This window comes from Dasypus novemcinctus, chromosome 26 (assembly GCF_030445035.2).
Source record: "Dasypus novemcinctus isolate mDasNov1 chromosome 26, mDasNov1.1.hap2, whole genome shotgun sequence".
Lineage (NCBI taxonomy): Eukaryota > Metazoa > Chordata > Mammalia > Cingulata > Dasypodidae > Dasypus > Dasypus novemcinctus.
This window is the reverse complement of record NC_080698.1, coordinates 9,892,063-9,917,816: the sequence shown is the minus strand read 5'-3', so window position 1 is coordinate 9,917,816 and position 25,754 is coordinate 9,892,063. Positions and strand designations below refer to the sequence as shown.

At 47.8% G+C, this 25,754-nt stretch overlaps 1 protein-coding gene across 3 annotated transcripts; it reads left to right on the top strand.

Annotated features, from left to right (window-relative positions):
• Positions 1-128: 128 nt before the first annotated feature.
• Positions 129-24,819, top strand: SLC25A20 (solute carrier family 25 member 20). 3 transcript variants are annotated; one of them, XM_004451924.4, is made up of 10 exons: positions 224-336; positions 1,486-1,575; positions 6,893-6,985; positions 9,853-9,980; positions 12,842-12,932; positions 21,691-21,808; positions 22,443-22,515; positions 22,821-22,930; positions 23,451-23,575; positions 23,975-24,819. In XM_004451924.4, exons 3-10 carry the CDS (start codon positions 6,938-6,940, stop codon positions 24,035-24,037), a joined length of 756 nt encoding a protein of 251 aa, XP_004451981.1. In that variant the 5' UTR covers positions 224-336; positions 1,486-1,575; positions 6,893-6,937; the 3' UTR covers positions 24,038-24,819. The 3 variants fall into 3 exon arrangements, with proteins under 3 accessions (XP_004451979.1, XP_004451981.1, XP_071068161.1); XM_004451922.5 differs by lacking the exon at positions 1,486-1,575 and having other exon boundaries at positions 129-336; XM_071212060.1 differs by lacking the exon at positions 224-336 and having other exon boundaries at positions 1,494-1,606.
• The last annotated feature ends 935 nt before the right edge of the window (positions 24,820-25,754 follow it).

Below are 25,754 nucleotides of genomic sequence, written 5' to 3'. Positions count from 1 at the left end.
ACTCCAGCGGCACAGTGCACCCGCCCCACCCCCTCGGGCCACGCCCATCGCGGGCGGAAGCAGTCCGCGGGCGGAAGCCGCTAGGCCCCCTGGACCCTCCTCCCGACGTGCCCCGGGCCGGCCCCGCCCACCAAGAAGTGGGTGAAAGGTCGGCGGCGCCGGCGCTGCGCCTGGAGCAGCGCAGCGGAGCGGGGCAGGCGGCGGACAGACAGGCTGACGGACAGACGGACCATGGCGGAGCCGGCGAAGCCCATCAGCCCGTTCAAGAACCTGCTGGCCGGCGGCTTCGGCGGCATGTGCCTGGTGTTCGTGGGGCACCCGCTGGACACGGTCAAGGTGCGGGGCGGCGGGACGCGGGCAGCGGGGAGGAGGCCCGGCAGGCGGCGCGGGGCGGCGCGGGGAGCAGGGGCCCTCGCGAGGCGCGGCGCTCGGACAGGCGGGGGCCCGCGGGAGTTCCCGTGAGCCGTGGAGGGAGCTGCCCGTGCGCCCCCGTCGAGGTAGGGGGAGAGGCTGAGCCTCGTACCCCAAGAGCCCTGCAGCCTAGAGGGAGCAGCCTTAATCGCCCGTCGAGAGTTCCAATTTCAAGTGCCCTGCCCGGCCCCCTCTCCTGACCCCGAACCACAGTTCTGGGGAGGATAAAGGAGAAAAAAGCCTCTCTCCCCAAAGCTTTGATTTCAGCCAACACTGTCTTCAAGGTTGACAGGTCGCCTGCAAAGCCTGCTCCAGGAAGCTAAAGAGAGAAGTGCTTTTATCCTGGAACTGGCTTTTGACACACTCCCCTGGGCAAGAGCGCCCCATCGCCACCTCCCTCACACTTGGCCAGCCCCGGAGAGGCCTGTCCACCTTGGGCCGGTCACCCCACGGGAGTCTTAGTGGCCTCCTGAGCCGACGCTTCCCTGTGAACAGAGATGGTGTTCCCAGTGCCGAAGCCCTTCCAGGGAAGGCAGGTGCAGGGCTTTGCTCAGGGCCACCTCCCAGAGGAGGAAGCCATGGTCAAATGGGCTCTGCGAGGGAGGAAACTCTTCAGGACTTGTTCCCGGACCTTTCTCACACTCACTGGTCAACTCTTCCCTGTGCAGCAGCTTCAGCAAAACCTTGCTGAGGACCAAAGTCCACAGCCTGTGGCGTGGCGGTCATCCTAGTTTTCCAGCTTTATTTCTGCACACAGACTTGGAGGAAATTGACTGGTCCTAGCCAGGTGGGCCTTTGGGAAGCAGACTTGAGTCTTTAGGGTTGGAGGTGGGTACAAGGGGCTCGCTAGGATGTTGGATCAGGCTTCCTTCACTGGGAGACAACTTTGAGGCCCTTCCTCCTGGCAGGCTTGGGCAGCAGGCTTTTTGCTCCCTTTCATCCAGGAGTGGAACTGTCCTGACAAAGAGTTTTCCCTAGGGTGATTCTAAAGCAAGACAAGGGTCAAAGCAGCTGGGCTCATTAGACCACTATGAGACTTGAAATCAAGCTGTATTTTTTTTTTTTTTTTTTTAGTGTGTATTAGTGCTTTCCAGAGAGTGGTTGTTCTGAGCAACACTGTCCAAAAAGGGAGGATCGTCTGGCCACTTCCAACTCCTGATCCTTGTGAGCAGAGATCTTGTTCCAGGCATAGGAGGTGGGGGTAGTGTCTAAAAACAAACCCTTAATTTGCTGCTTTGTCCAGGTGGTGCTCCTACCTCCTGGTCCTCTCGCCCTTCTTCCCATCTTTGTCCCTCCCAAGAAGGGTCTCATGCCTTCTGCATACTCAAGTGTAAATGACTGGCGTTGTTCACTGGCATTACAACCGCCAGAAAAGCTCTTCTTAGCTTAAATCAAAACCATGAATTGCTGGCAGTGGCCCTTGGAGAGCTAGCTGGCCTACAGGAGAAACCTGCCCTTGATTGAGACACTTTCTGAGTTCCAGGGTACACAGGCTGTGGACTCCATGTCCTGGCAAGCCGAGAGCTGCAGCGCTTTAGCCTTGGGGTTCAGAAAGGCTTTATGGCCAGTGGTGTTAGAGCAGGCTCTGAAGGGCCGCTGAGTACTGACTGGAGGATTGTGGCCGGGGAGGCAGGAGCAAAGGCAGGTATGGGCTTGGCAGAGGGGGCTCAGGTTATAAGATAGCTGTGGAGGACATTAATATTCTTACTGGTTTGGATGGTTGATGTCATGATGAGCTAGATGGGTGAAAGATTTATATAAAGTCACAAAAGTGTCAGCCAGAATGATCAGTCAGCCAAAGGGGTGCTAATGCAAAGTACCAGAAGTCTGTCGGCTTTTACAAAGGGTGTTTACTTGGGGTAAAAGCTTACAGATACAAGGCCTGAAGAGTCCACCTCAAGGCTGCTTTCTCACCAAAGTCATTTGCCACATGTTGAAGCAAGATGGTGGACCATCTCTGCCTGGTCTCTCAGGGCTTTCTTTATCAGTCTCTGGCATAGGGCTTGTTTCTTTCTGGGCCTGCTTAACTGCTCAGCTGCTCTGTTCTCTTCAGCTACCAACTATCAGGGGAATGACTCCTCTCTCCCCAGGCTTTAGCTGATTGAGCCTTCTCCTTTCTGTCACAGGGCAAAGCTCCCTCCTCTGGCATCTATGGAGCCCTCTCTCTTCCTGTGTCTTCTTCTTGAGTGTCCATTCACATGAGCCCACTGAGGGGGCAGGGACTCAAACTGAGTTACGCCCTAATCTTAACAAGCACTTTAATCAAGACATGTCAGCTGAATCTAATGCAGTCAAAGGGTAGCACATCCAGAGCAATAGATTAGTTTACAAACATAATCTTTCTCTTTTTGGGATTCATAAATAATCTCAAACTGCCACACAGAAGTTTCAGTCTATTTCTGTCTCCCTACTAACATCCTACAAAAGGTCCTGCTTTATAGTGGGGGAACTGAAAGCCAGTACAAGGGATTTTGGATATAAAGCATTGGGAACCTTCTGGATTAATTTGTGTCCCATAAACTCCTCAGACTTACATGTCACCTCTTGCCTAGAGAGTGAGTGAGTGTGGTTTTGAAGGCCCTAACAAATACAGAATGAGAGTGGGAAAATGGACAGGAAGAAGACTGCAGAAGGAAGCTGAATCTGTCAATGTAACAGCTTACCCCCAAGCTTAGTAGCTTAAAACAAGAGTAAGCATAATTAACTCTCATGGCCTTTGTGACTCAGGATTTTGGGAGTAGTTTAGGTAATAATCTAGCTCAGGATCTCTCATGAGGTTGCAGTCAAGATGTTGGCAGGATCCAGAATATATAAGGAGTTCTTATACCTCAATAATAAAAAGACAAATAATCAAGTGGCAATTGGGCAAAGGATCTGAATATACATTTCTCTAAAGAAGATATACAGATGGCCAATAAACACATGGAAAATTCGACACCATTAGTCATCGGGAAAATGCAAACCAAACTGTAAGATAAGGAAGCAGATATGGCTCAAGAGACTGAGCTCCAACCTACCACATGGAAGGTATGTGGTTTGTTTCCTGGTGCCTCCTAAAGAAGACAGCAAGCTGGCATGATGGGCAGGTACAGCAAGCTGATACAACAAGATGACGCAACCTGAGACACAAGAAGAAAAACGTAATGAGAGACAAAATAAGCAGGGAATGGAGGTGGCTCAAGTGATTAGGCACCTCCTTCACACGTGGGAGTTCCTTGGTTCAGTTCCTGGTGCCTTCTAAAGAAGGAAGACAATAGACACAGCAAGTACAAACAACAAGGGGGTGGGAAGAAATAAATAAAATAAATCTTAAAAAAAACACCGTAAGATACCTTAAAATGGGAATTTTGAGTTATAGATATGTTTCCACAATAAAGTTTAAAAGAACAAAACACTAGATACCTCTTCATGCACACTAGAATGGCTATAATTAAAAAGATAGGGAAGCATATGTGGCTCAAGCGATTGGGCTCCCGTCTACTATATGGGAGGCCCCAGCTTGGATTCCCAGGGCCTCCTGGTGAAGGCAAGCTGGCCCACGCCGCAGAGAGCTGGTGCAGCAAGATGACACAGCACAGGGAGACAAGCAGACACAGAAGAATGCGCAGCTAATGGATACAGAGAGCAGACAGTGAGTGCAAGTAGCAAAGGGGGTGGGAATAAATAAAATCTTAGATAATTGTTGACAAGGATGTGGAGAAATTAGAGCCCTCATTCACTGCTGGTGGGAATGTAAAATGGTACAGGTGCTTTGGAAAACTGACAGTTCCTCATAAGGTTAAACATAGAGTTAATACATGATCCACTGATTTACACCTAAGTATATACCCCCCAAAATTGAAAATATATATATGTCCATATAAAAACTTGTACACAAATTTTATAGCCACATTATAGTAGCCAAAAAGTGAAAACAACCCAAATGTCCATAAACTGAGGAATGGATATACAAAATGATGTATATCCATACAATGGAATATTATTCAGTCACAAAACGGAATTAAGCACTGATACATGCTGCAACATGAATGAACCTTGAAAACATTATGTTCTGTGAAAGATGTCAGTCACAAAAGACCATATTGTATGATTCCATTTATATGAAATGTCCAGAATAGGAATAGGTGAATCTGTAGAGATAGGAAGTACATTAGTAGTTGACAGGCATTGAGCGAAATGGAGACTAGGGAGTGACACCTAATGGGTAGGTTTTTTTTGGCAGGAGGGGTGATGATTGTAGTAATGGTTGTGTAATTCTGTGATTATATTAAAAATAAATGAGTATGGTATGTGAATTACACCTCAACAAAGCTGTTAAAAAAAAAAAAACTGGACCAAAGAAAGCAAAAAAAATTAAAAAGCCGTCGACTAGGGCTGCACTTATTGAAAGATTCCCTCCCAAGGTGGCTGACGCACATGCAGGCAAGTTGGTGTGACCGGCTCTTGTCAGGAGGCCTCATTTCCTCCCCACATGGACCTCTTCAGGCTGCTCGAATGTCCTCATGACTGAGTTCCCCCAGAGCAAATAAAAAGAAAGAGAAAAAGGGAGAAAGCCAGATGGAAGCTGACTTTTTTATTGCGTAGTCATGAAAGTCACAGAGCATCAGTTCCATCACATTCTTCTCCCTGGGACTGAGTCACTGAGCCTGGCCCACATTCGAAGGGAGTAGAATTAGGCTCCACCTTTAGAATTAGGAGACATAATGGAAAACCATCACACGGGCTAAGGATGGGTGAAGCTTAGAAGGATGATTTGGACAGAGGAAGAAGTTGCCTTGAAGCATCTTAGAGGGCCACTCTGATGGACTTGGTGCCTACAAAGTGTTAGAAGCAGGAAGAGCAAGTGAGACTAGTCAGAGGTGATGGCCAGGGTTTCAAATCCCAGGAAAGAGAGTAGGGAGGTGGCTCCGGCACAAGTGGGACATTTGTCCAGACAATGAGAATCTGGAGGCAATTTGAGGTGAATGGGAGGCTCTTGAGTAGAGGGAGACCTTCTCCAGGCAGCTGGAAATGTAGGCCTAAATGTGGAAGGGAGAGAAGGTCTCAAGACAGCTGAGTGTCATCACTAAGCAGAAGCCCTGGAGTCCTGAGTTTCCAGAAGGGGAGAATGGACTACAGGAGTGGGCTGTGAAGCCATGGAGAATGCCTGGGGTAGAAAAGGAGATAGACAGAACGAGCACCAAGCAGGGAGGTTTGAAGAGAAAGACAGTTTGAAGCAGTAGATACACAAAAGATTGAGAGGGAGAAGGACCAAGAAAAGGAGGTCTTGGATAATTTGATTCAATCCACCCTCACTCCAAAATGCCTTTACTGGGCACTGTACCTACCTATCAACACGTCACTCTGAATGGCTGAGAGCTGATGCTTTGTCATCAGCCGGGTCTGGTCTCAGCCCAGCTTCTCCGGTTACTTGGCCTGTGAAGTAAACTCTCTAAGCCCAGTCTTCTCATCTGTAAGCTGGGAACACCTGTCCCCTGGGTCATTATGGGATTTACTGGATAAGAAAGAAATGGTGAAACTAAGTGGAGGAGGAAATCAGAGGAAGTGTCACTCTTTCTAAAAACAAGCTGATAATTTGTGAGGGCAGGGTTTGAATAAATTGGAGGAAAGAGATGTCTGTATCTAGCAAGCTAAGTGGAGGCTGAAGACATGGACACCCCAGGTGTCCCTGCTCAGATTTTGGTAGACATGTGGGCCTTTGCTGCTCATAGGCAGTTCTGAAGTTGAGAGGTGACTGTATTTTTTTTTAACAAGTCAGTTGTTAAATATTTAAAGGCCTGTCTGCACAATGCTATACTTATATTGTTATTTACAATTTTAACAATTTATTTATTTATTTCTCCCCATGCCTTTGTTGTTTGCACTTGCTGTGTCTATTCGTCATTTCTTTAGGTGGCACCAGGTACTGAACCCAGGACTTCTTACGTGGGTGGGAGGTGCCTATCACTTGAGCCACCTCCGTTCCCTGCTTTGCTGTGTCTCTCATTATGCTTTTCCTCCTGTGTCTCTTGTATCAGCTTGTTGCATCAGCTTGTAGCACCTGCCTGTCGCATCAGTTCACCGCCTTGCCCGTCTTCTTTAGGAGCCACCAAGAACCTCTGCTTCCTGCTTTGTTGTGTCTCTTGTTATGTTTTTCTTATTGTGTCTCATTGTGTCATCTTTTTGTGTCAGCTTGCTGCACCTGCCCGTCACTCCAGCTCACTGTCTTCTTTAGGCAGTACCGGGAACTGAACCATGGACCTCCCGTGTGGTAGGTGGCGGGAGCCCAGGCGTTTGAGCCACATCCACTTCCATATTGATACATGCTAATAAAGCATACAATTCATCCAAAGCATACAATCAGTGTTATTCGGTATAATCACGTGGTTGTTCATTCATCATTTCAATCATTATTAGAGCATTTTCATTATTTCCCTAATAATAATGAAAACACCAGAAAATTCTTCACGATAGGTGACTGTATTTTAACTTCTGGTTTCAGGTACGACTGCAGACACAGCCTCCAAGTTTGCCTGGGCAGCCTCCCATGTACTCTGGGACCTTTGACTGCTTCCGGAAGACTCTTGTTAGAGAGGTACGGTGTCTCAGTGCTCAGCGTTCTTACTCAAAGGAACACATTCACAGGGTTGGTCTGTTGCTCCCCCAGGGGGGTGAGGTGGCTTTACACAGTTCTGCTGGAGGTCTAGCACACAGCTGTAGTTCCCTCCCAGGGCCGCCCCATGCCTCCTCCTGTTGTATCTGCTCTGGAGTCTTGGATAGTTCCAGCTCCTGTTTTATGTGGATGACTAAAGCTAATGAAATTGTTCTCTTTTCTGGAATGCAGAATCTAGACCACATGGAATTAGTAAGGAATAATTGGAAATGTGAAATGGAAGGAAAACTCAAATCTGGATCAGTTTGCCAGGGATTGGTGTCAGAAGTTCACATGAGGTCTGAAGGAAGAGTCAGCCAGTCTTAGAAACACTGTGAGAGCAGCAGATTCTCCAAACCTATACTCAGGGATGTTAAAATTGGTTCAGGGTCATTGAATTACATTGTGATTTTTAAGGTATTTTTTCCTAGTGAAAACATGGGATTTTAAAAAAGTATTAGTGATGTTTATTACGCACTTTGTTAGCCCAGATGGCAAAAGGCCTTGTTGAGAACTTCCCCTTTGCTTCTTAAACTCTTCTATGAATAGGCACTCTCTTAAATATATAGACTTTATCAAGTGTGTAGAAACCCAGAGGCAGGTGTCATCTGGATTAAAAGGCGGTGCTAGTAAGTGATGGCTTCAGCCTTGGAGGAGAAGTTGGTCCCAGGATTCCTGCAGGCCTCAGCTGTGGGTGGAAGGTCTCAGGCGCAGCCCACGGGAGCACCCCCAGCTTGCTGCTCTTTTCTCTGGAAAGTGCCCCCCCTTGCATCTGTGGTACCCAGGCAGAGTCCGATCTAGGCACCACCAGGTCTGCTTGGAGTCCTCACCCTGTGGAAGAGTGACAGGCGTGAATGCCTTTGGCTGGCAGAATGTTACCAGCACCTCCCCAGGGCCTCGGCGTGCACCAGGGGCCGAGGCCTTGGCCCGGAGAATCATGTAGAGACCCAACTCACTGCAGAGGCGAGTAGGGTCCTTAGTCCACGTTGTGCGTGTCCCTGTGTTTCGCTGTGCCGGCCTGAACTCTGCTTTCTGGAACTGCCAAGCAGAAGTCTTGGTTATGCCACAGGGAGCTGGGTGGGCCAGCGCAGCGGAAGGGAGGCTGGGTGAGTTATCAGGAGGTGCGGGGTGGGACATCCTCTGCCCTGGTGGCAAACCTTGGAAAAGGCTTTGGGAAGACTTTGTCACATGCCGCTTTTAGAGCTCCTCACCTTCCCTGTCCCATCCACCCTCTCCTGTTTGTTAGCTCTGCACTTTGTCCTCTCTGGGCCCGCCTGCACCCCGGGTCCAGGAGGGATCCAGGGGGGGTCCTGGCAGGCCGAGTTGTGCACATTTGGTTCTGGGAAGAAGCTGCGTTGTGAACATGCAGGGTCTGCAGCAAGGCTGCCAGTAGGCAGCTGGGCGCCGTGTCTCCTGCCACTCCCCGTCAGGGGCAACGCTGCCATTTTTTGTTTGGTTTTTTAGTTATTCCTTATTTTGTATTAAAGTGATACATGTACTTAGTTTGTTATTAAGTCTCGTAACAAAGTAACAAACTGGTCCTCTTCCCTGGCACTCTCCCAAGGCACCTACTTTCAGTTATTTTATCCCATTTCCACCTCCCCATTTCTATGTAATATGTAATACTACTAGATTTGATACATTTTTTATGTGTTTTGGCCATCTATTTGTGGTTGATGGTTTTAATTCTTAAAACTCCCTTATCCTCTCTCTGCCGTGCCCATATAATAATATCACACTTTATGGTTTAATCCAGATTACAACTTTGTATGTTTTTGTTGTTAACCAAATAATGTACTATGACGTGAATTTTATTTCTTGCGCAACTTTTTTATTTTCTTGGTTCGGGTTAACAATCGTGTCAGTTTATTTTGCTTAGTTTCCCTTGAATTGTGTCTCTGCCACCTGGTGCCCTAAATGCCCTCCCTCTCCGGTTTTCCACTGCCCAGACAAGATTCTGTTGCTCTAGTGTGTGTTGTTTTGTTTTTCTTGGAACATCCCTTCTGGAGTCCTCCGTCCTTCTCCCGCCTGGACTGGCTGCTTCCCAGCCTGCTGCACCCAGCACCATCTTGGAACCCCTAACCTTTGTTGGGCTGGACCCCTGGTCTCCTGCATCCCAGATCTTCCTCTTCCTTGGTTTACTTCCTTGTTTTGCTGGACTGTCTGTCTAATTTATTGGCTGGCAGATAGTCACTTTCATTATCAAGCTAGACTGGTGGAAATTCATGTGCAGTCCTAATATTGTTTCCTTTTTAATAAAAATAACATGTCTTCATACTTGGAAAAGAAGAAAATTTCTCAATCACCTGTAATCTCTCCTGGAGGAAGTCAGATCACCATTGTACATCCTGTTTGTGCCTGCTTTTTTTCACTTAACAGTCTCTTCCCATGTTGCTATGTGATTTTATGGCTGCCTGATAGTCCATATTCGAACTTCCATAATTGACTCATGTTTGGGGGGCTTTTAGGTTTGTTCTAAAATTTTGGTACCTTATAAATGCCTGATATCTTTTTTTTTTTTTCCTCCATCTCTCAGTATTTCCTTAGAATAAATTTCTAGATGGAGAATCTCTCAGTGAGAAGGGTATACTACATAGTGCTAGAATGCTTTCCAGAACGGGAACTGTTTTCATTTCTGTATGTAAGACAATAATTATTTCTGATAAATGTGGGGGTTTTCTTCCTTTTTAAAGCTCTCCTGGCGTGGCGGAAGAACGCCTCAGTTTAGAGGATGCACTGCTTCCTGGTTTTCACTGGCCTAAAGAGGGGTGGTGTCAGTAAACAGCTCAGGCTTCTGCGATTCCTTGCAGGGCATCACGGGGCTGTACCGGGGCATGGCTGCCCCCATCATTGGCGTCACCCCCATGTTCGCTGTGTGCTTCTTTGGGTTTGGTCTGGGAAAGAAACTGCAACAAAAAAGCCCAGAGGACGTGCTCAGGTGAGTACTTACTGGCCCAGAGCACCAGGTGTTCTACCTGGTTGTGCCATGGTTAAAGGAAAAACCTTGGCAGACAGGCCAGGACTATCCTCCTGATTTTCCTTTGCCCTGTGAACCAAAAGAGAAAACGAGAAAACAACGCCCCCAGCCCTGCTCGTCGTCAATTCTTCTGTGAGGTGTATCACTTACTGGACGACCGCAAGGTATGGCTGGGAGGCCTGCATGCTAATATTTATGTAAAACGCTGTGAACAGTACTCAGTGCAGCGGCAGCGAGGACAGCAGCCACAGCATTGTTTCTTGTCACCTGGGTGAGAGGCGGGGAGGTTCCAGCTTCTGTTTTGCCTTGTTCCTATAACATGATTATAATTATTTTGAATGTTAGTTTTGCTGTTAAAGCCAAACGGGTTAATGTATCTCCTTTTAATAAACTTTGAAAAGTTGGATTTGAGCATTGAGGTAGCTGAGCCAGAATTACAGCTCAGAATTTATAAAGTGCTTAATGAAAACAGACTGGCTTTTGGGGATGCAGGGTAAGTCTGAGCAGAAACCTGGAAGAGAAGGCATCCTCAGTCTGAGCCATGCAGCGTGATGGCCCCTGGGAGGGACTGCAGGAGGCACAGGAGCCATGAAGGCCAGCCAGGCTTGGAATCCAGGCACTGGAGGGAAGGAGTCCAGGGCACTATGCAGTTATCTTCTGCTGCCACTTAAGGTCACAGCAGACTGAGTGAGGGTCTAGGACATGGAGGTGCCTGCAACCCGAATCTCTTTCTGGAGTCCTTGGGATCTTCCTAATGTGTCCAGCTTCCATAAACAGCCACAGGGGCCCCCAAATACGGGCATTTGAAGGGTGGCTTTTTTTTTTTTTCCTCTTCCTTCCCCCCCAATTGTCTGCTCTCTGTGTCCATTCACTGTGCCTTCTTCTATGACCGCTTCTATCCTTATCAGCGGCACCGGGAATCTGTTTCTTTTTGTTGCATCACTTTGCTATGTCAGCTCTCCATGTGTGCGGCGCCACTCCTGGGCAGGCTGAACTTTCTTTCATGCTGGGTGGCTCTCCTTATGGGGCGCACTCCTTGCGCATGGGGCTCCCCTACCCGGGGGATACCCCTGCGTGGCAGGGTACTCCTTGCATGCATCAGCACTGCACATGGCCAGCTCCACGCAGGTCAAGGAGGCCCGGGGTTTGAACCACAGACCTCCCATGTGGTAGGTGGACGCCCTATCCATTGGGCCAAGTCCACTTCCCCTGAAGGGTAGTGTTTGAAGCTGTGTTTTACTGCTGGCAGTCCAAGTGCTCCATGGACTCGTGTCCTCTCCAAGTGCCCAGCTGTTCAGCACATGTACCAGCTCACAGCTGTCCCAGGGCCGTGCACAAGGTCGCCTGCTGGGGTCCTGCCAATGCTTTGGCTTTGGACTTTGTTCCTCTACAGCCACATTCACTCCCCGAGAAAACTTCCTGCTTGAGCAATGATTGGTACTCTCGGGTGCCCCCCCATGATTCCGTCAGCCCTGCTCCATTCACGGCCCCGCAGTGGCAGTGGGGGATGGTATGGAAACGAGCATTTTCAGGCCTCGGGGAGGCAGGGTGCCCGCAGAGACCGTGGGCAGAGGAAAGGCCCCCTCCCAAGAGAGGAAGATGTGTTTGACTTAGGGTCTTGGTGTCCGGGAAGAAAGGAGCACGGTGATCTCATGGGGACAAGTGTTGTTGCTGAGAGGGCTCCTCCTGGGGCAGCAGTGTGAGTAAGACGGAGAAGGGCCACGCGTTAAAAGCAAGTGTCCTGGCCGGGCAGCAGTCAGCCTCCTCGCTGGGCTCACGTGCCTGTGGTGGACACATGAGCCTACAGGGGGCGAGTGCAGGAAAACAGAGGGCAACTTCCTGGAGGGAAGGATCACAGTGGATGTTCCCCTAGCTCCGTTTTGCATCTGTTCCCCCTGCTGTCTTGGGCTCCTTGTTGGGTGGGACCAGCCCAAAGGCTTGGGCCAGGCAGCAGTTGCTTGACAGGTGGGCCCAGTTGTTGGGGGCTTGGGGTCAGGAGGGGCCTGAGGTTCAGGCCAGTATTTGAAGTTTTCCAGCAACACCTGCTACGTTCTGGGGACTGTTGAAATGCTGCTAATTGTAGCTTTGTGCTCCACTGCCTCCAGACCATGCTGATAATGCTAAGCCCAAATGTTAAAGGTGGCACAGACAGCTGTGGGGGATAGCTGCCAGGAGCCCCAGATTCCAGAGAGAAGACCCATTCCCTGCAAAGGGGACTAAAGGACGGTTCCCAGGCCCCATGAAGAGATCCTCGTCTGGGCTTTCTGGCTTCACTGCCTCTTGGCCTGTGGAGGGGGCCACAGCCATCCCCCCTCATGAGGTTGTCCTGCTTGAGTCTTGGCTTAAAATGTTCTCAGGCTCTTGGTGACCCAGGGGTGGTGGGATTGGAGGGGAACGGGTGTTGACTGAGGCTAGAGGCTTTTTACCCAACAGTCCTCCATTATACAGATTGTACACATTGTACAAGGCTCAGAGGCCTGGAAACTTGTCCTTGGTCCTTGTGCTTGGTATGACCAGGGGTGGGATCCATGTCTCACTCGCAAGCGCGTCCCGTGGGTGAGCCCGCCTGAGTGTGCAGCTCATGCAGGCCAGCCTTGTGACTAAGCTCGCCTTGCTCTGGGCACTGGGACCCCTACCCTGGGAAACGACATCAGAATGCACCTAGAACGTGGCTTTTGTGTGAAATCTGACTTATTTGTGGCTGGGCTTCTGCCCTGGTCCAAGTCCTTTATTTCCTTACAAAGCCATGCCCTTGGCTAGGATTGCCTGTGTCCTGGGTGGTGAGTGACAGGTGCTTGCTCTGGGTTTTGTTTTCAAAACAGCTACCCCCAGCTCTTTGCAGCCGGGATGTTATCTGGCGTATTCACAACAGGAATCATGACCCCAGGAGAAAGGATCAAGTGCTTGTTGCAGGTAAGGGTGTGATCTGGGAGGTGGATGGTTTTCCCCACTCAGTGCAGGCTTCAGGATAGGTGTGCAAAACAGTGTCAGGTTTGCAGGAACATGCAAGCAGTTGTATTCGAATCAAGGACCAGGACAGTGTAACAAACCAACCCAAAAGTCACACCTGTGATGTGGCTGTGCAGCCCACCCTGCCTTATTAGCAGCCACTTCAGGAATTCGGAAAGGTGAGTCCTATCTCATCAGGTGAAGGGAGGCTGCTCCCACCCAGGATGACTTGTGACTGCTGCATTTTGCCCAAAGGCCCAGAGCTAGAGGACCTGGGGACCAGAGGGTGAGAAGTGGCTGCGGGGCTCATTTATCAGCTCTTACCCCGCAGGCTCCTTTTTTAAAAAAGGAATGTTACTGCTTTTTTCTTCTTATGACTGAATTAATTTAACACACAGTTCTTGCTAGGAATTTTTGGTAATACAGAGAAACAAAAAATAAACAATGTATAGATCACCCATTATACCACCCCACTGAGGTAACAACTATTAGGCTTTGTGTGTAACTCATTCTAGTCTTCCTGGTAAACATATTTATTTTAAAATCTTATCTTTTAAAATAAAATTGGGATCTCATACTGCAATAGACTTTCTAAAAAAATTGTGGTAACATATGTATAACACATAAAATTTGTCATTTTTAAGTATACAATTCAATGGCATTAATTAACTTTACAATGCTGTTCCACCATCACAACTCTCTGTTACTAAAACTTTTTTGTAGCCTGAAACAGAAACTCTTTACCCTTTAAGCAATAACTCCTCATCCCTTCTCCCCACAGTCCCTGGTAACCTCTAATCTAATTTCTGTCCCCGTGAATTTGCTTGTTGTATGTATTTTATGTAAGTAGATTCATACAATAATTTGTCTTTTTGTGTTTGGCTTATTTTCTTAGCTTAATGTTCATTCATGTTATCGTGTGTATCAGAACTTCATTCCTTTTTGTGGCTGAATAGTATTCCACTGTGTGGATGTACCACATTTTGCTTATGCATTCATCTGCCAGTGGACAGACATTTGGGTTGTTTCCATCTTGGCTGTTGTGAGAAATGTTGCTTTGAGCATTGGTGTATAAGTCTGAATGAGTCCTGCAATTGTTTAATAACCTTTTTTTTTTCACTTGCTATATCATAATACATTTCTGCATATTATTTTTTCTAAGCATCATTTATTTATTTTTTAAGATTCATTTGTTTATTTATTTCTCTCCCCTTCCCTCCCACCCCTGTTGTCTATTCTCTGTGTCAATTTGCTGCTTCTGCTTTGTCCACTTCTGTTGTCAGCGGCATGGGAATCTGTGTTTCTTTTTGTTGTGTCATCTTGTTGTGTCAGCTCTCCGTGTATGCGGCACCATTCCTGGGCAGGCTGCGCTTTCTTTCGCGCTGGGTGGCTCACCTTACGGGGCACACTCCTTGCGCGTGGGGCTCCCCTACATGGGGAACACCCCTGCGTGGTGCGGCATTCCTTGCATGCATCAGCACTGCGCATGGGCCAGCTCCACACAGGTCAAGGAGGCCCAGGGTTTGAACCAGGGACCTCCCATGTGGTAGACGGACGCCTCAACTGCTGGGCCAAGTCTGCCGCCTCACTTCACAATCTTAAATCATTATCCTACATATGTTCAATTGCTAGTCTTTTTCAAAATTCTGAATTCTTTGCTGAATTGTGTGCTCCAGGTTTCTTATAAAGTTTTGATTTTGTTTTCCAGTCTGAGTTTTCTGATGTGACATCTAGCTCAAGGTTTTACCAGTTTAATGTTGTTTTTTCCTCAGTGTGAAAGTATTAATGTTGACTCAGGAATGAGTCACATGATCACGGAAGGTTTCCTTCCTTTGTGACATTGAAAGTGCTTTATACAATGTGAATACTACAAGTCCTACAAGTGTTGTCATGTGAATAAATGATCTCTCATGATTTTTCACTGAATAACTTCTCCAGCATGAATTATCTGCCACTGCTCCAAGAGGCTTCATCCTTCAAGGAAAGACTACTCTTATTCCTTGTTTTAGCAATTATTCCTACAGAGTTTTCGTGTCATACCCATGTGGCATGATAGTGAACAAGTAATTGCAGGCCTGGGATTTCTGTCCCATGGAGTTCAATCATTTTGTTTAAAGGATAAATTATAAATGAAGGTATTTCCACATTGACTACAGACATAGAATTCTCTTAACATCTAACTGGCTGGTTTATTTATCAGTTAGAGTTGTGTATGAAGATGCTTCTACTTTCATTACCTTTATATTGTAGTAAAATAACCATATATGTGTACAACTAGACCATCTACTAAAGGCTTTGCTCTACAGACGTCATCCCAATGGATTCTCTTCTGTAGGGACTTGCTTAAGCTAACAGAAGTAGTAAGGATGATTCGTGGATGTTCCAGATTGATTATACACATGGTGCCTTTTCCGCATGTGCATCCTCTAGTGTGTTTAAAGATTAAACCTATGGCTGATGTCTTTTCCATATGCAAGTCTTTTTTTTTTTTAAAGATTCCTCTCCCCTTCCCTCCCTCCCACAGTTGTTTGCTCTCTGTGTCCCTTCGTTGTGTGTTCTTCTGTGACCGCTTCTATCCTTATCAGCGGCACCGGGAATCTGTGTTTCTTTTTGTTACGTCATCTTGTTGTGTCAGCTCTCTGTGTTTGGCGCCATTCTTGGGCAGGCTGCGCTTTCTTTCGCACCAGGCAGCTCTCCTTATGCGGCGCACTCCTTGCGTGTGGGGCTCCCCTACGCGGGGGGCACCCCTGCGTGGCAGGGCTCTCCTTGCACGCTTCAGCACTGCGCATGGGCCAGCTGCACACGGGTCAAAGAGGCCCGGGGTTTGAACCGCAGACCTCCCATGTAGTAGGCAGACGCCCTATGCATTGGGCCAAGTCCGCTTCCTTCTGTATTCAAAACTTTGATAGTATGAGTTCTCTCATGTCATCTCAGGCCAGAACTTTCCCACATTGATGACATTCATGTGATCTATTTCTAGTGTGAATTTGCTGATGTCGATTAAAGCCTTTTCAAAATTGCTGCCATAGTGCTCCTTTCTCATGTGTGTTAACAGGTGTCATCACTGTGGATCTGTGAGTGAAAGCTTCTCACAAATCATTACATTCAAAGGGATTCTCTTGAGTGTGAGAGTTCTGCAGTGGCTTGATGGTGGATGTGTTCTTCCTCAGATGTGGTACATGAATATCGTTTCTTGTTTTCTTAAGGCTACGTTCCCTCCCTGGACTCTGGTTTTGGAGAAACCCTTTCCTCCTCTCCACACTTCCTTTCCTCGTTCTGACTGGGAAAGCACATCTGATTTGTAGACCTACTATCCAGCGGTTGCACTGTCAATAGCTCAGCTGACAGCTGTCATCCTCTGGATCTTCACTCTCAATCAGACAAACACTAGGTAGGCAAAGGGCTCCCCGGGCGGGGCCGGCCTGCCTGCACAGGGCCACGGGGAATAGCACCAGGAGTGGCCCCCGTGCAGAGCCCACTTCATTCTTCTTTAAAACATGCATCCATACAAAATTGAGAATAATTTAGAAAATTTAGAAAACCCTGCTGAGATTTTGATAGGAATTTTATTAAACCTATAGATCAATTTGGGGAGAATTAACAATACCTTTGTTATTTTGAGTTTCCCAATTCATGGATAATTATTTAGATTTTTAAAATTTCTTTCGTCAACATTGGTAGTTTTTAGCATATAAACGCTGTACCTGTTTTCTTAAATTTTTACCTGTTGCTTTTTTTTAAGCTTGTGAAATGGCATCGTAAGCATCATTGAAATTTAAATTTCAGTGCTACGTGTTCATTGCTACTGTATAGAGATAGCATTGATTTTTGTATGTTGACATTGTATTTTACAATGAACTGGTTTCCTTGTAGATTCCTTGCAGTTTTTTAATTGACAATCATGCCATCTGCATGGAACATGTTTTACTTCTTTCTTTCTGATCTGTATGCCTTTTTTTCCTTTTCTTTATTTCCTTTTCTTGACTTTTTTCACTGGCTAGAATTTCCATCTCTATGTCAACCATGAGTGGTAAGAGTGATATCTTTGCTTTGTTCCCATCTTGGGGCGGGGGGAAGGTATTCATTCTTTTACTCTTTTTTTTTCTTTTTAAGATCTATTTATTTATCCTCCCCACCCCTCAGCCTTGCCCACTGTTGCCTGCTCTCTCTGTGTCCATTTGCTGTGCGTTCTTCTGTGTCTGCTTGTCTTCTCTTTAGGCAGCACCAGTAACCAATCCTGGGACCTTCCAGAGTGGGAAAGAGGTGCTTAATCTCTTGCACCCCCTCAGCTCCCTGGTCTGCTGTGTCTCTTATTGTGTCTTTATGCAGCAGCAATCAGAATCTGAGGTGGCGCAATTGACAGGGAACCTCTCTCCACATCAGGAGTCTCCAGGATCAAATCCTGGTGAGTCCTAGAGAGAAAATGAGGAGAGAAGACAACAAAGGGAATCGGACTTGGCCCAGTGAATAGGGCGTCCATCTACCACATGGGAGGTCCGCAGTTCAAACCGCAGGCCTCCTTGACCCATGTGCAGCTGGCCCACGCACAGTGCTGATGCGCGTAAGGAGTGCTGTGCCATGCAGGGGTGTCCCTTGCATAGGGGAACCTCATGCGCAAGGAGTGTGCCCCGTAAGGAGAGCCGCCCAGAGCAAAAGAAAGTGCAGCCTGCCCTGGAGTGGTGCTGCACACACGGAGAGCTGACACAGCAAGATGACGCAACAAAAAGAAACACAGATTCCTGTGCCACTGACAACAGAAGCGGACAAAAAGAAGAACATGCAGCAAATGGACACAGAGAACAGACAACTGAGGCAGGGGGGAGGGGAGAGAAATAAATAAAAATAAATCTTTAAAAAAAATTTTTTTCCAAAAAAAAAGACAACAAAGCCAACAAAAACAGCAGGGCAGGAGGAGAAGGGGGGAAAATAAGTAAATAAATCTTTTTTAAAAAATTATATGCTCCTGGCCGGGGGGTCACTGTTGTGGGCCCTTGGAGAGCAGTGGCAATCCTCCAGGTGCAACGGCAAGAACCAGGAAGGAAGGAGGGCCCAACAGTGGGCTCTTGATACTAATGGCTACACTTTTGAGCCTATGCACCTGCAATAAGAACAAGGCCTAGAGTAGCATTGTGCCTGGGGGTTTCCTCCTGACAGCCTTCATGTTACTCAAATGTGGCCACTCTCACAGCCAAACTCAGCGTGTAGATGTGATGCATTCCCCCCAGCGTGGGACACGACACCCGGGGATGAGCCTCCCTGGCACCGAGGGATCACTACCACATACCAGCTGAAGAAGCAACTAGAAAATGACCTTGAATTAAAGATTCAATGCGGAACAGCAGAATATACCTGTCTACATATAATAACATGACTTCGGGAAGCAGTTTGACCTAATGTAAGGGGGAAATGGAAAGGAGAAATGAGATTATAAGGCTGTGAGTCTCTAAAAAAGAGTCTGGAGGTTGTCAGAAGGAATACCCCTATGTACAACTGAACAGAGTCTAAGAGACAGATAAGGTAGATACAACCCCAGGTATTGGTTCTTTTGAGGGATAAAGAGACCCACGGGTTCTATGGTCATGGCAGAAGGGGTTCACTGCCATGACAGATGGCCCTTCTTTGGAGCTGGTGTTTCTGCGTGATGGAAATGGACTCAGAGGGGATCTCTTTTCACAAGACTTGCATGCTACTTTATTGGAATTGTAGTTGGTGCTGGGTTTAAGATATATGTAGGGGATTTGAATCTCTAGACTGATAATATGACACCCAGGCCCAGAGCCTCAACAGACTTCAGCTCCTACACTTTGACTTATTGGACTTACTCCACTCAGCTAACATGGAGTTGAAGAAGGTCAACCACCACAACATGGAGCCTAGAGTGTCTACAACTAGAAGCAGGAAGAGTGCATCCAGTACCCATGTGCAATCTAAGCCCTCACTTGACATAGGTGTGCAATGGACACAACCAATCCAATGTCCACAGAGAAAATGTGGAATGGGTGTGGGAACGGTAGCCATGGGGGCTGCTGGGTGTGGGGAACGGGAGGAAGAGATGAGATGTGGAGGCGTTTTCGGGACGTGGAGTTGTCCTGGATAGTGCTTCACGGACAATTACGGGACACTGTAGATCCCCCCAGGGCCCACTGGATGGAACGTGAGAGAGTCTGGGCTATGATGTGGACCATTGACTATGGGGTGCAGTGATGCTCAGAGATGAACTTACCAGGTGCAATGGATGTATCACGATGATGGGAGAGAATGTTGCTGTGGGGGGAGTGGGGGGCGGGGGCGGTGGGGTTGAATGGGACCTCATATATTTTTTTTAATGTAATTTAAAAAAATAAATATTAAAAAAAAATTTAAAAAAATTATATATATAAATAAATAAAATGTCACTTTTTTTATGTACTTGGCAGGAGGAATAGGGAAAATATGTCTATTCTGTTTTCCCAGAAGCAGAAGTATATATATTGGTTTTTGACCTAGGGAATTCAGTAGCATTGTCCACAAGGTTTTTCTTCATGGTCTCTTCCTTCTTCTTTATGCCTGAGGTCCTTTTCTGCTCCTAGATCAGACATTCCCATATCCATGCTCCTTTCTTGTACTCTTCCATTCTGCTTCTCTTGTACTCTCTGTCTTCTTTCTCAAACCTCCACCCTCTGTGGCATGGCTTCCATTGAAAAAACTGCAACCATCAGAAGAGGACTTCTTCAGATTCCCTCCTCCACCTGCACCCACTCACCCACCTACCAGGCCTTGCTGCTGCTTCTACGGCTGCCCTGCTGGTTTCCACTAAGGATGCCTATACTTCTACTTGACTCCAGTGCCCCGACTTAGCCCAGGGTCCCATCTCCCTTGCCCATCCACAGACTTGCCTCAATGAGTCTTCCTTTTCAGTCCAACATCATCCTTTATTTTTGCTCCCCACCAGATCATTCTCATCAGCAATAAAAGCGCAAACCTGCCTGTATATTTCCCATCTTAAAAACACAAACTTCTCTTTGTTTTGTTTTCCACATCAATTTCTGTGCTTTCATGTTGTTGCTTTACTTTGTATCAAACTCCTTGAAAAAGTTCTTTTTATACTTGCTGTCCGCAGTTTCTCTTCTCTGTTAAACCTACTCCAGCCTGGCTTTTGCCTTACAACTTCAACAAAAGTGCTTTTGTCAAGGTCGTCAGTGGCCTTTAGACTGCTAAGGCCAGTGCTCAGTTCTCGATCCTCATCTTCCTTGTTCCATTAGCAGAATTGGATTAGCTGATCCCCCACTCCCTTCCTTGAAGTACTGTCTTCACTTGGCCTCTAGGTCCCCACATGCTGCTGGTTTTCCTCCTGGCTGCTCCTTTTCTGCCTCCTTTGCTGGTTCATCATCATCATCATCATCATCCTGAGCTTTTAATGTTGTGTCTACAGGGCTTAGTCCTGTTAAATTCATTTCCTTGATGATTTCTTCTTGTCTCATGACTTTGTCATACCACATATGTGCTGATGACTCAAATTAATACCTCTAACTCAGACTTTTCCTAACCTCCAGATGAGTTTAGCCATCATTTCCTTTTGGATGCTAATAGGTGTCTAAAAGTCACCATGTACAAAACTGAACTCTTGGTCTTTCGCTATACCTGCTCCACCCATAGCCTTCTCCAGCACAGTTGATGGCAGCCCCATCCTTCCAGTTGTTCAGGCCAAAATCCTAGTAGTCCTAGATACCTCTCTTTCTCTCACTTTATCTATCCCATTTGTTGAACAGTTAAGCTGGCTTTCACTGTATCCCAAATCCATCCCTTCTCCCCTGCAGCCACCTTACTCCAAATCACTGGCCTAGACTACTGTGAGGGCCTCCTTATCTGTTTCCCTGCTGACAGTCTGTCCTGTACATAGTAGGGAGAGGATTCTGTTAATATGTCAGTTCCATACCCAATCCTTGGTGTTTCCCCATTCACCAGGAGTCACCTGGGCCACCTTGGTGTTCCTCAGACATGTCAGGTTCACATGTGGCTGGATCATTTGGGGAAGTTATATTTAAAAACCATTGAAACTTAATATTGCCTTAATTTGATCATTTTTAGAAAAAAATGGACATTTTTTCCCAATTGAAAGCATTTCCCAACCAGAATTATACTCTTCCTTTATTCGCCTCTTTTTTTTTATGTCCCTTGGAGATGTTTTAGAGTTTTATTTATGCAAAGCCTATTGCTTGGCCCAGCTCACCACACACGGGTCAGGAGGCCCTGGTTTGAACCCTGGACCTCCCATGTGGTAGGTGGGTGCTCTGTCAGGTGAGCCAAATCCGCTTCCCTGTTCATCTTTCTTAACCAAGCTTCATGACCAATCTTGGCTTGGAATAGAGTTGGTGCCCAACGGATATTTGTTGAAAGAAAGAATGAATGACCAAAGTATTTGTATTCTCCTTTGTAGACCTTCCAAATAGTTTTATTGGGAATGCACATGTATTTGGGAGATTTCCTCAATTTATTTTCCAATTCTTCTGTTGATTTTTTTTTCCTGGTCTGTGTGTGTGTGTGTATTTGATATTTTCACCTGGCGTTATTTCATGTTGTTTTCCCCAATATTGCACATTCAAAATACTTAGCAGTTTGACAGTGAAGTCTTTTATTGCATGATGACCGCTTCCTCACTTACTTCATAATCTCCTGTAACCTGCTGGATCTGTTGACTTTTATGTCGCTGTTTCTGACTTGATGATTGTCCCCTCTCTCTCAGATTCAGGCCTCTTCAGGGAAAACCAAATACACTGGGGCCTTGGACTGTGCAAAGAAGGTCTACCAGGAGTCTGGGATCCGAGGCATCTACAAGGGGACTGTGCTCACCCTCATGCGAGGTAACCTTTGAGACTCTTCCTAGGGAGTCACCCAAAGAGGGTTTGCCAGAGAGTCTTTCTTAATGGGCCTTGGCACCATGCCTGCCCCAGCTCTGATGGGGCCAGCAGTGTGTGTCCTGGTTTTGGCCAGCGTGGACATAGATGAGGACAATGGTGTGGACCATCCATCCTTGGGCATGCTGGCCTGTAGAACTTCAGGGATGGAAGCCATGATAGCAGATAGAAATCATGGCTGGAGGGATGAGCGGGAAGAAAGAGTGACTTAGGGACAGTGGGGCTCTCCTTGGTTTTGAGAGGGTGTCCTGCAGGGGTGGTGGTGGGAAAGGTGGAGATGCTGGCACACAGCCCCACCTTTGTCCTGAGATGGCAGCTGGGAGACAGGCCACATGCTTGGAGTGGGCATGGTGGTAGGGTCCTAAAGGGTAGGACTTTAAAGTTGAAATGAAGTCATGTGATATTCACTTACTCATGCCCAGGGCAGCAACTGAGAGCTGCAAGGTTATGACTGCAAATAGGATGGGCTGCCGAGAACTTCTCAGGAAACCTTGAAGGGTCCAGTGCCAAGTGTGATTTGTCCCCAGGAAATCTCTGGGGATTTTATTCCTTTAATTCAGCTCTTTCTTGCCACTGACAGATGTTCCAGCCAGTGGGATGTATTTCATGACCTATGAGTGGCTGAAAAACATCTTGACTCCAGAGGGACAGAGGTGAGTAGAACAGAAGCACTTAGAGGCCCCTTCCCTGTCATGGGTGGGCTGCCATCTTTGGTGGGTGGGACATGCTCTGGCTCCAGGTCCACTCTCCTCGTGGCAGCTGCTGAAGTCCAGCTAACCCCTGTAACTCTGCCTCACCCAGTGGAGCAAGTCCGTGAAACAGCCTCACGACACCTCCAGGCAGTGGCAGTGGCAGCTGGAGGCTTCCTCCCTTCAGCCAGTTTCTGGCCGGTCACAGGAAGGGCGGTATGAGCGCCAGTCCCACTCCTTTGACTGGAGTTGTGGTGGTGGTTCTGCAGCGTCAGTGAGCTCGGCGCGCTGCGGATCCTGGTGGCCGGGGGCATCGCAGGGATCTTCAACTGGGTTGTGGCAATCCCCCCAGATGTGCTCAAGTCTCGCTTCCAGACAGGTGAGTGGCAGGTAGTAGGGTGCAAGGGGGCAGAGCAGGTCCCAGCACTGACTGCCCCTGGAGTGCAGCGTTCCTAAGGCCCTGAGGGATACTCACTGTCCACAGCAGCACCCTGCGCCTGTCTGACCCATGTTCTCCCTCGCAGTCATTTGTGTTCTGGGAACCCTAGGCTCAATTGCATGTTGGCATAAAAAAACAAGAAGCGAGATAAGTCAAATGCCCTCTCCCTCCCCCTCATGGGCAGAAGGGCAGTTTCATTCTTTATGCCTTTTCTCTGCTGCCTCATTGTGCACTCCTCTTCTCTGCTCCTTCAGTACCAGTAATCCAGGCATTTGTGCCTCTTTGTGCCACGGTGAGCTGTGTTCTCTGTAGGCTGGCCTGGGATGGCCTGTATGCCAGGTGCCCTCTCCCCAGTGCTGTGGCCCTGCCGAAAGACTTGACTCCAAGCTTGCCCCCTCGTGGGTCACCACAATCAGGTCAGGAAAGCCTGAAGCCTTAACAATTGGGTTCTGCCCCACAGCCCCTCCTGGGAAATATCCTAATGGGTTCAGAGATGTGCTAAGGGAGCTGATCCGGGACGAAGGTGTCACATCTTTGTATAAAGGGTTCAATGCAGTGATGATCCGAGCCTTCCCAGCCAATGCGGTGAGTAGTTGGCAGGGGCTTTGTTTTCCCTTTGGGGTCCAGAGCAGAGAGCAGCTGGGATGGCTTTGTTCACTCTGGGATTGGGTCGGGGACTCAGGCTCCCCCAAATCCCATCCTCAACCAGAGCCTCCTTACCTGCTCCCTCTCTTGGAGCTCTCCAGGGGGGGATTTGCCGTTAAGGCTCTCTTAGGTGAGGGACTTTGATTTCCTGACCTGGTCTTTAGGAGTGGGTAGTTGTGGGCTCTGCGTTTTCTTCCCCTTTGGGAATGCGGCTTGCTTCCCTAACTGGGGTAGGAAGGGAGTCGGGAGGGGTTCTGGCCTGAGAGGGCCAACAACACATGGAGTGGGGGCTCTGTGTAGTAACACTCCTGCTGGCTTTTCTCTTCCATCCCTTCTCAGGCTTGCTTCCTTGGCTTTGAAGTTGCCATGAAGTTCCTTAATTGGGTCACTTCCAACTTGTGAGGCTGAAGGCTGCTCTGGGGCTCCCGGATGCTGGAAGCTGTTGCGGAGGAGGAGCAGTGGGCAGGACTGGGAAGCTCCAGAGGGTGAGGGGAGGGGGAATGGTGCGATTAGAGCTCTGTGCCTGGACTTGGTGAGACTGTTGCTTTAATGACATTCTCTACCTTGGATAACGTCGTGTGCCATTTTGAAACTTGAATTTCACTCTTGTCGATTTAAGGACTCTCAAGAGGATTTGGAGATGGATGTAAAGCTTCTAGACCAGACACCGCCTGTGGCCAGAGACCTGCCCACTGGTTGACTGGTGGTCCTACTAGACCCAAAATATTTCTTGCTAAAGAGGGAATCTCACCTCTCACTGGAGGTACTATGCATATTTTCGACGAGAAAAACTAGGCCCTCTTTGATTCCTAGCTAAGAGTACCCATCTGATTCCTAGGAGACCATCAAATCCTGGGCTGCACATGGGGATGTGGACTTGACTGAGGCTCCCTGTCTACATGATCTAGGCATGTGTGCTCAGGGGAAGATAACCTGTTAACATTTGGATTTGGATTTTTATATGCATGCAAATAATCAGGAAGTAAAACTGGAGTAGATGTAATTTCCCAGGACTAGGTGGAGAACTTGCCTTCCTGCACAGTGAGGACAGTTTCGAATAGAAAGTTCCAGCCTGCTGAGATGAATAAGAAAGCCCAGGGTGTAGGAAGGTTCTTTTTGCATACTCTCCACTCATGAGAGCGTACTATTTTAATAAGAAACAATAAATATTGTTTCTGATTTTTTGCATTTGTGTGATTATTTTTTTCTTTCTATTCTGGGCCATTTCAGCAGGCAGCCTGTGGCCTTGGTGGAGGCTGTCGGGGCTCCAGTTTCCTTTCTTAGCAGCCTCAGGCAGGGGTTTCACCAGGGGAAAGAGCAGGAAGTGCTAGACGGCCCAGTCTTCCCTGGCTGTCCCAGCCTCTGCTGCTGGAGGGAGGATGGGTGAAATGGTACAACTTAACTGGTAACTGTTCCCACAGTCCCAGTGCAGGCCCCCACAAGGCCCAGCCTGCCACTCATCCCTTTATTCGTTCTCCTCTCCCCTCAGTGACATGGGTGTCAGAGCCAACAGATGGAGAGTCAGTTGTCTTAAAAAGAGCAGAAGCAATCCTGGGTTGGTTCCTGTGGGCATTGGGGTCCCCGTGTGATCTGACATCTCCAGCCTGGCTTTACTAGTCCAGCTGATCCACATTGATGTCCAGCTACAGCCAGAGGTGAGGAAGCCGGTGTGGAGAGTCACAAGCCAGGCCGTCCTGTCTGGTGGAGGGGAAAGCATGCTGAGGCTGCGAAGCTGCACTTCTCTGGCATCGTCCCCTCTCTGGCTGTCACAGATACTGTTCTGCTGGCACTTCCCACCTCACTGCAATGACCCAGAAACCCTGGAACTGGGGCTTTGCAACCATTACTCTGTGTGAATGGGTGAGAGGAACAGGGACTCAGCCCCATCCAGAAGTTGGGGGTGTGGCCACCCTGGCAGGAAACTGAAGATTTGGGGGTTTAAGAAAGGAGGCTTTATTTCTGGGAAGATGTTTCTGGATGACCAGATGGGAAACAAGGCCAACTAGAAAATAACATTTTTTAAAATAAAATTCTATTGAACTATATCATTCATACCTGAACATAAATAAACAATAAGTGTATAGTAAAAGTTGTAAACTTACAAAACAAATACACATAT

Bases quoted from the DNA above. Each gene is read 5' to 3' on its own strand.
- SLC25A20 (XM_004451922.5), top strand. From the start codon at position 232: ATGGCGGAGCCGGCGAAGCCCATCAGCCCGTTCAAGAACCTGCTGGCC. The intron at 9,981-12,841 runs GTGAGTACTTAC...TTTTCAAAACAG, and splicing joins AGCCCAGAGGACGTGCTCAG to CTACCCCCAGCTCTTTGCAG. The intron at 23,576-23,974 runs GTGAGTAGTTGG...ATCCCTTCTCAG, and splicing joins GAGCCTTCCCAGCCAATGCG to GCTTGCTTCCTTGGCTTTGA.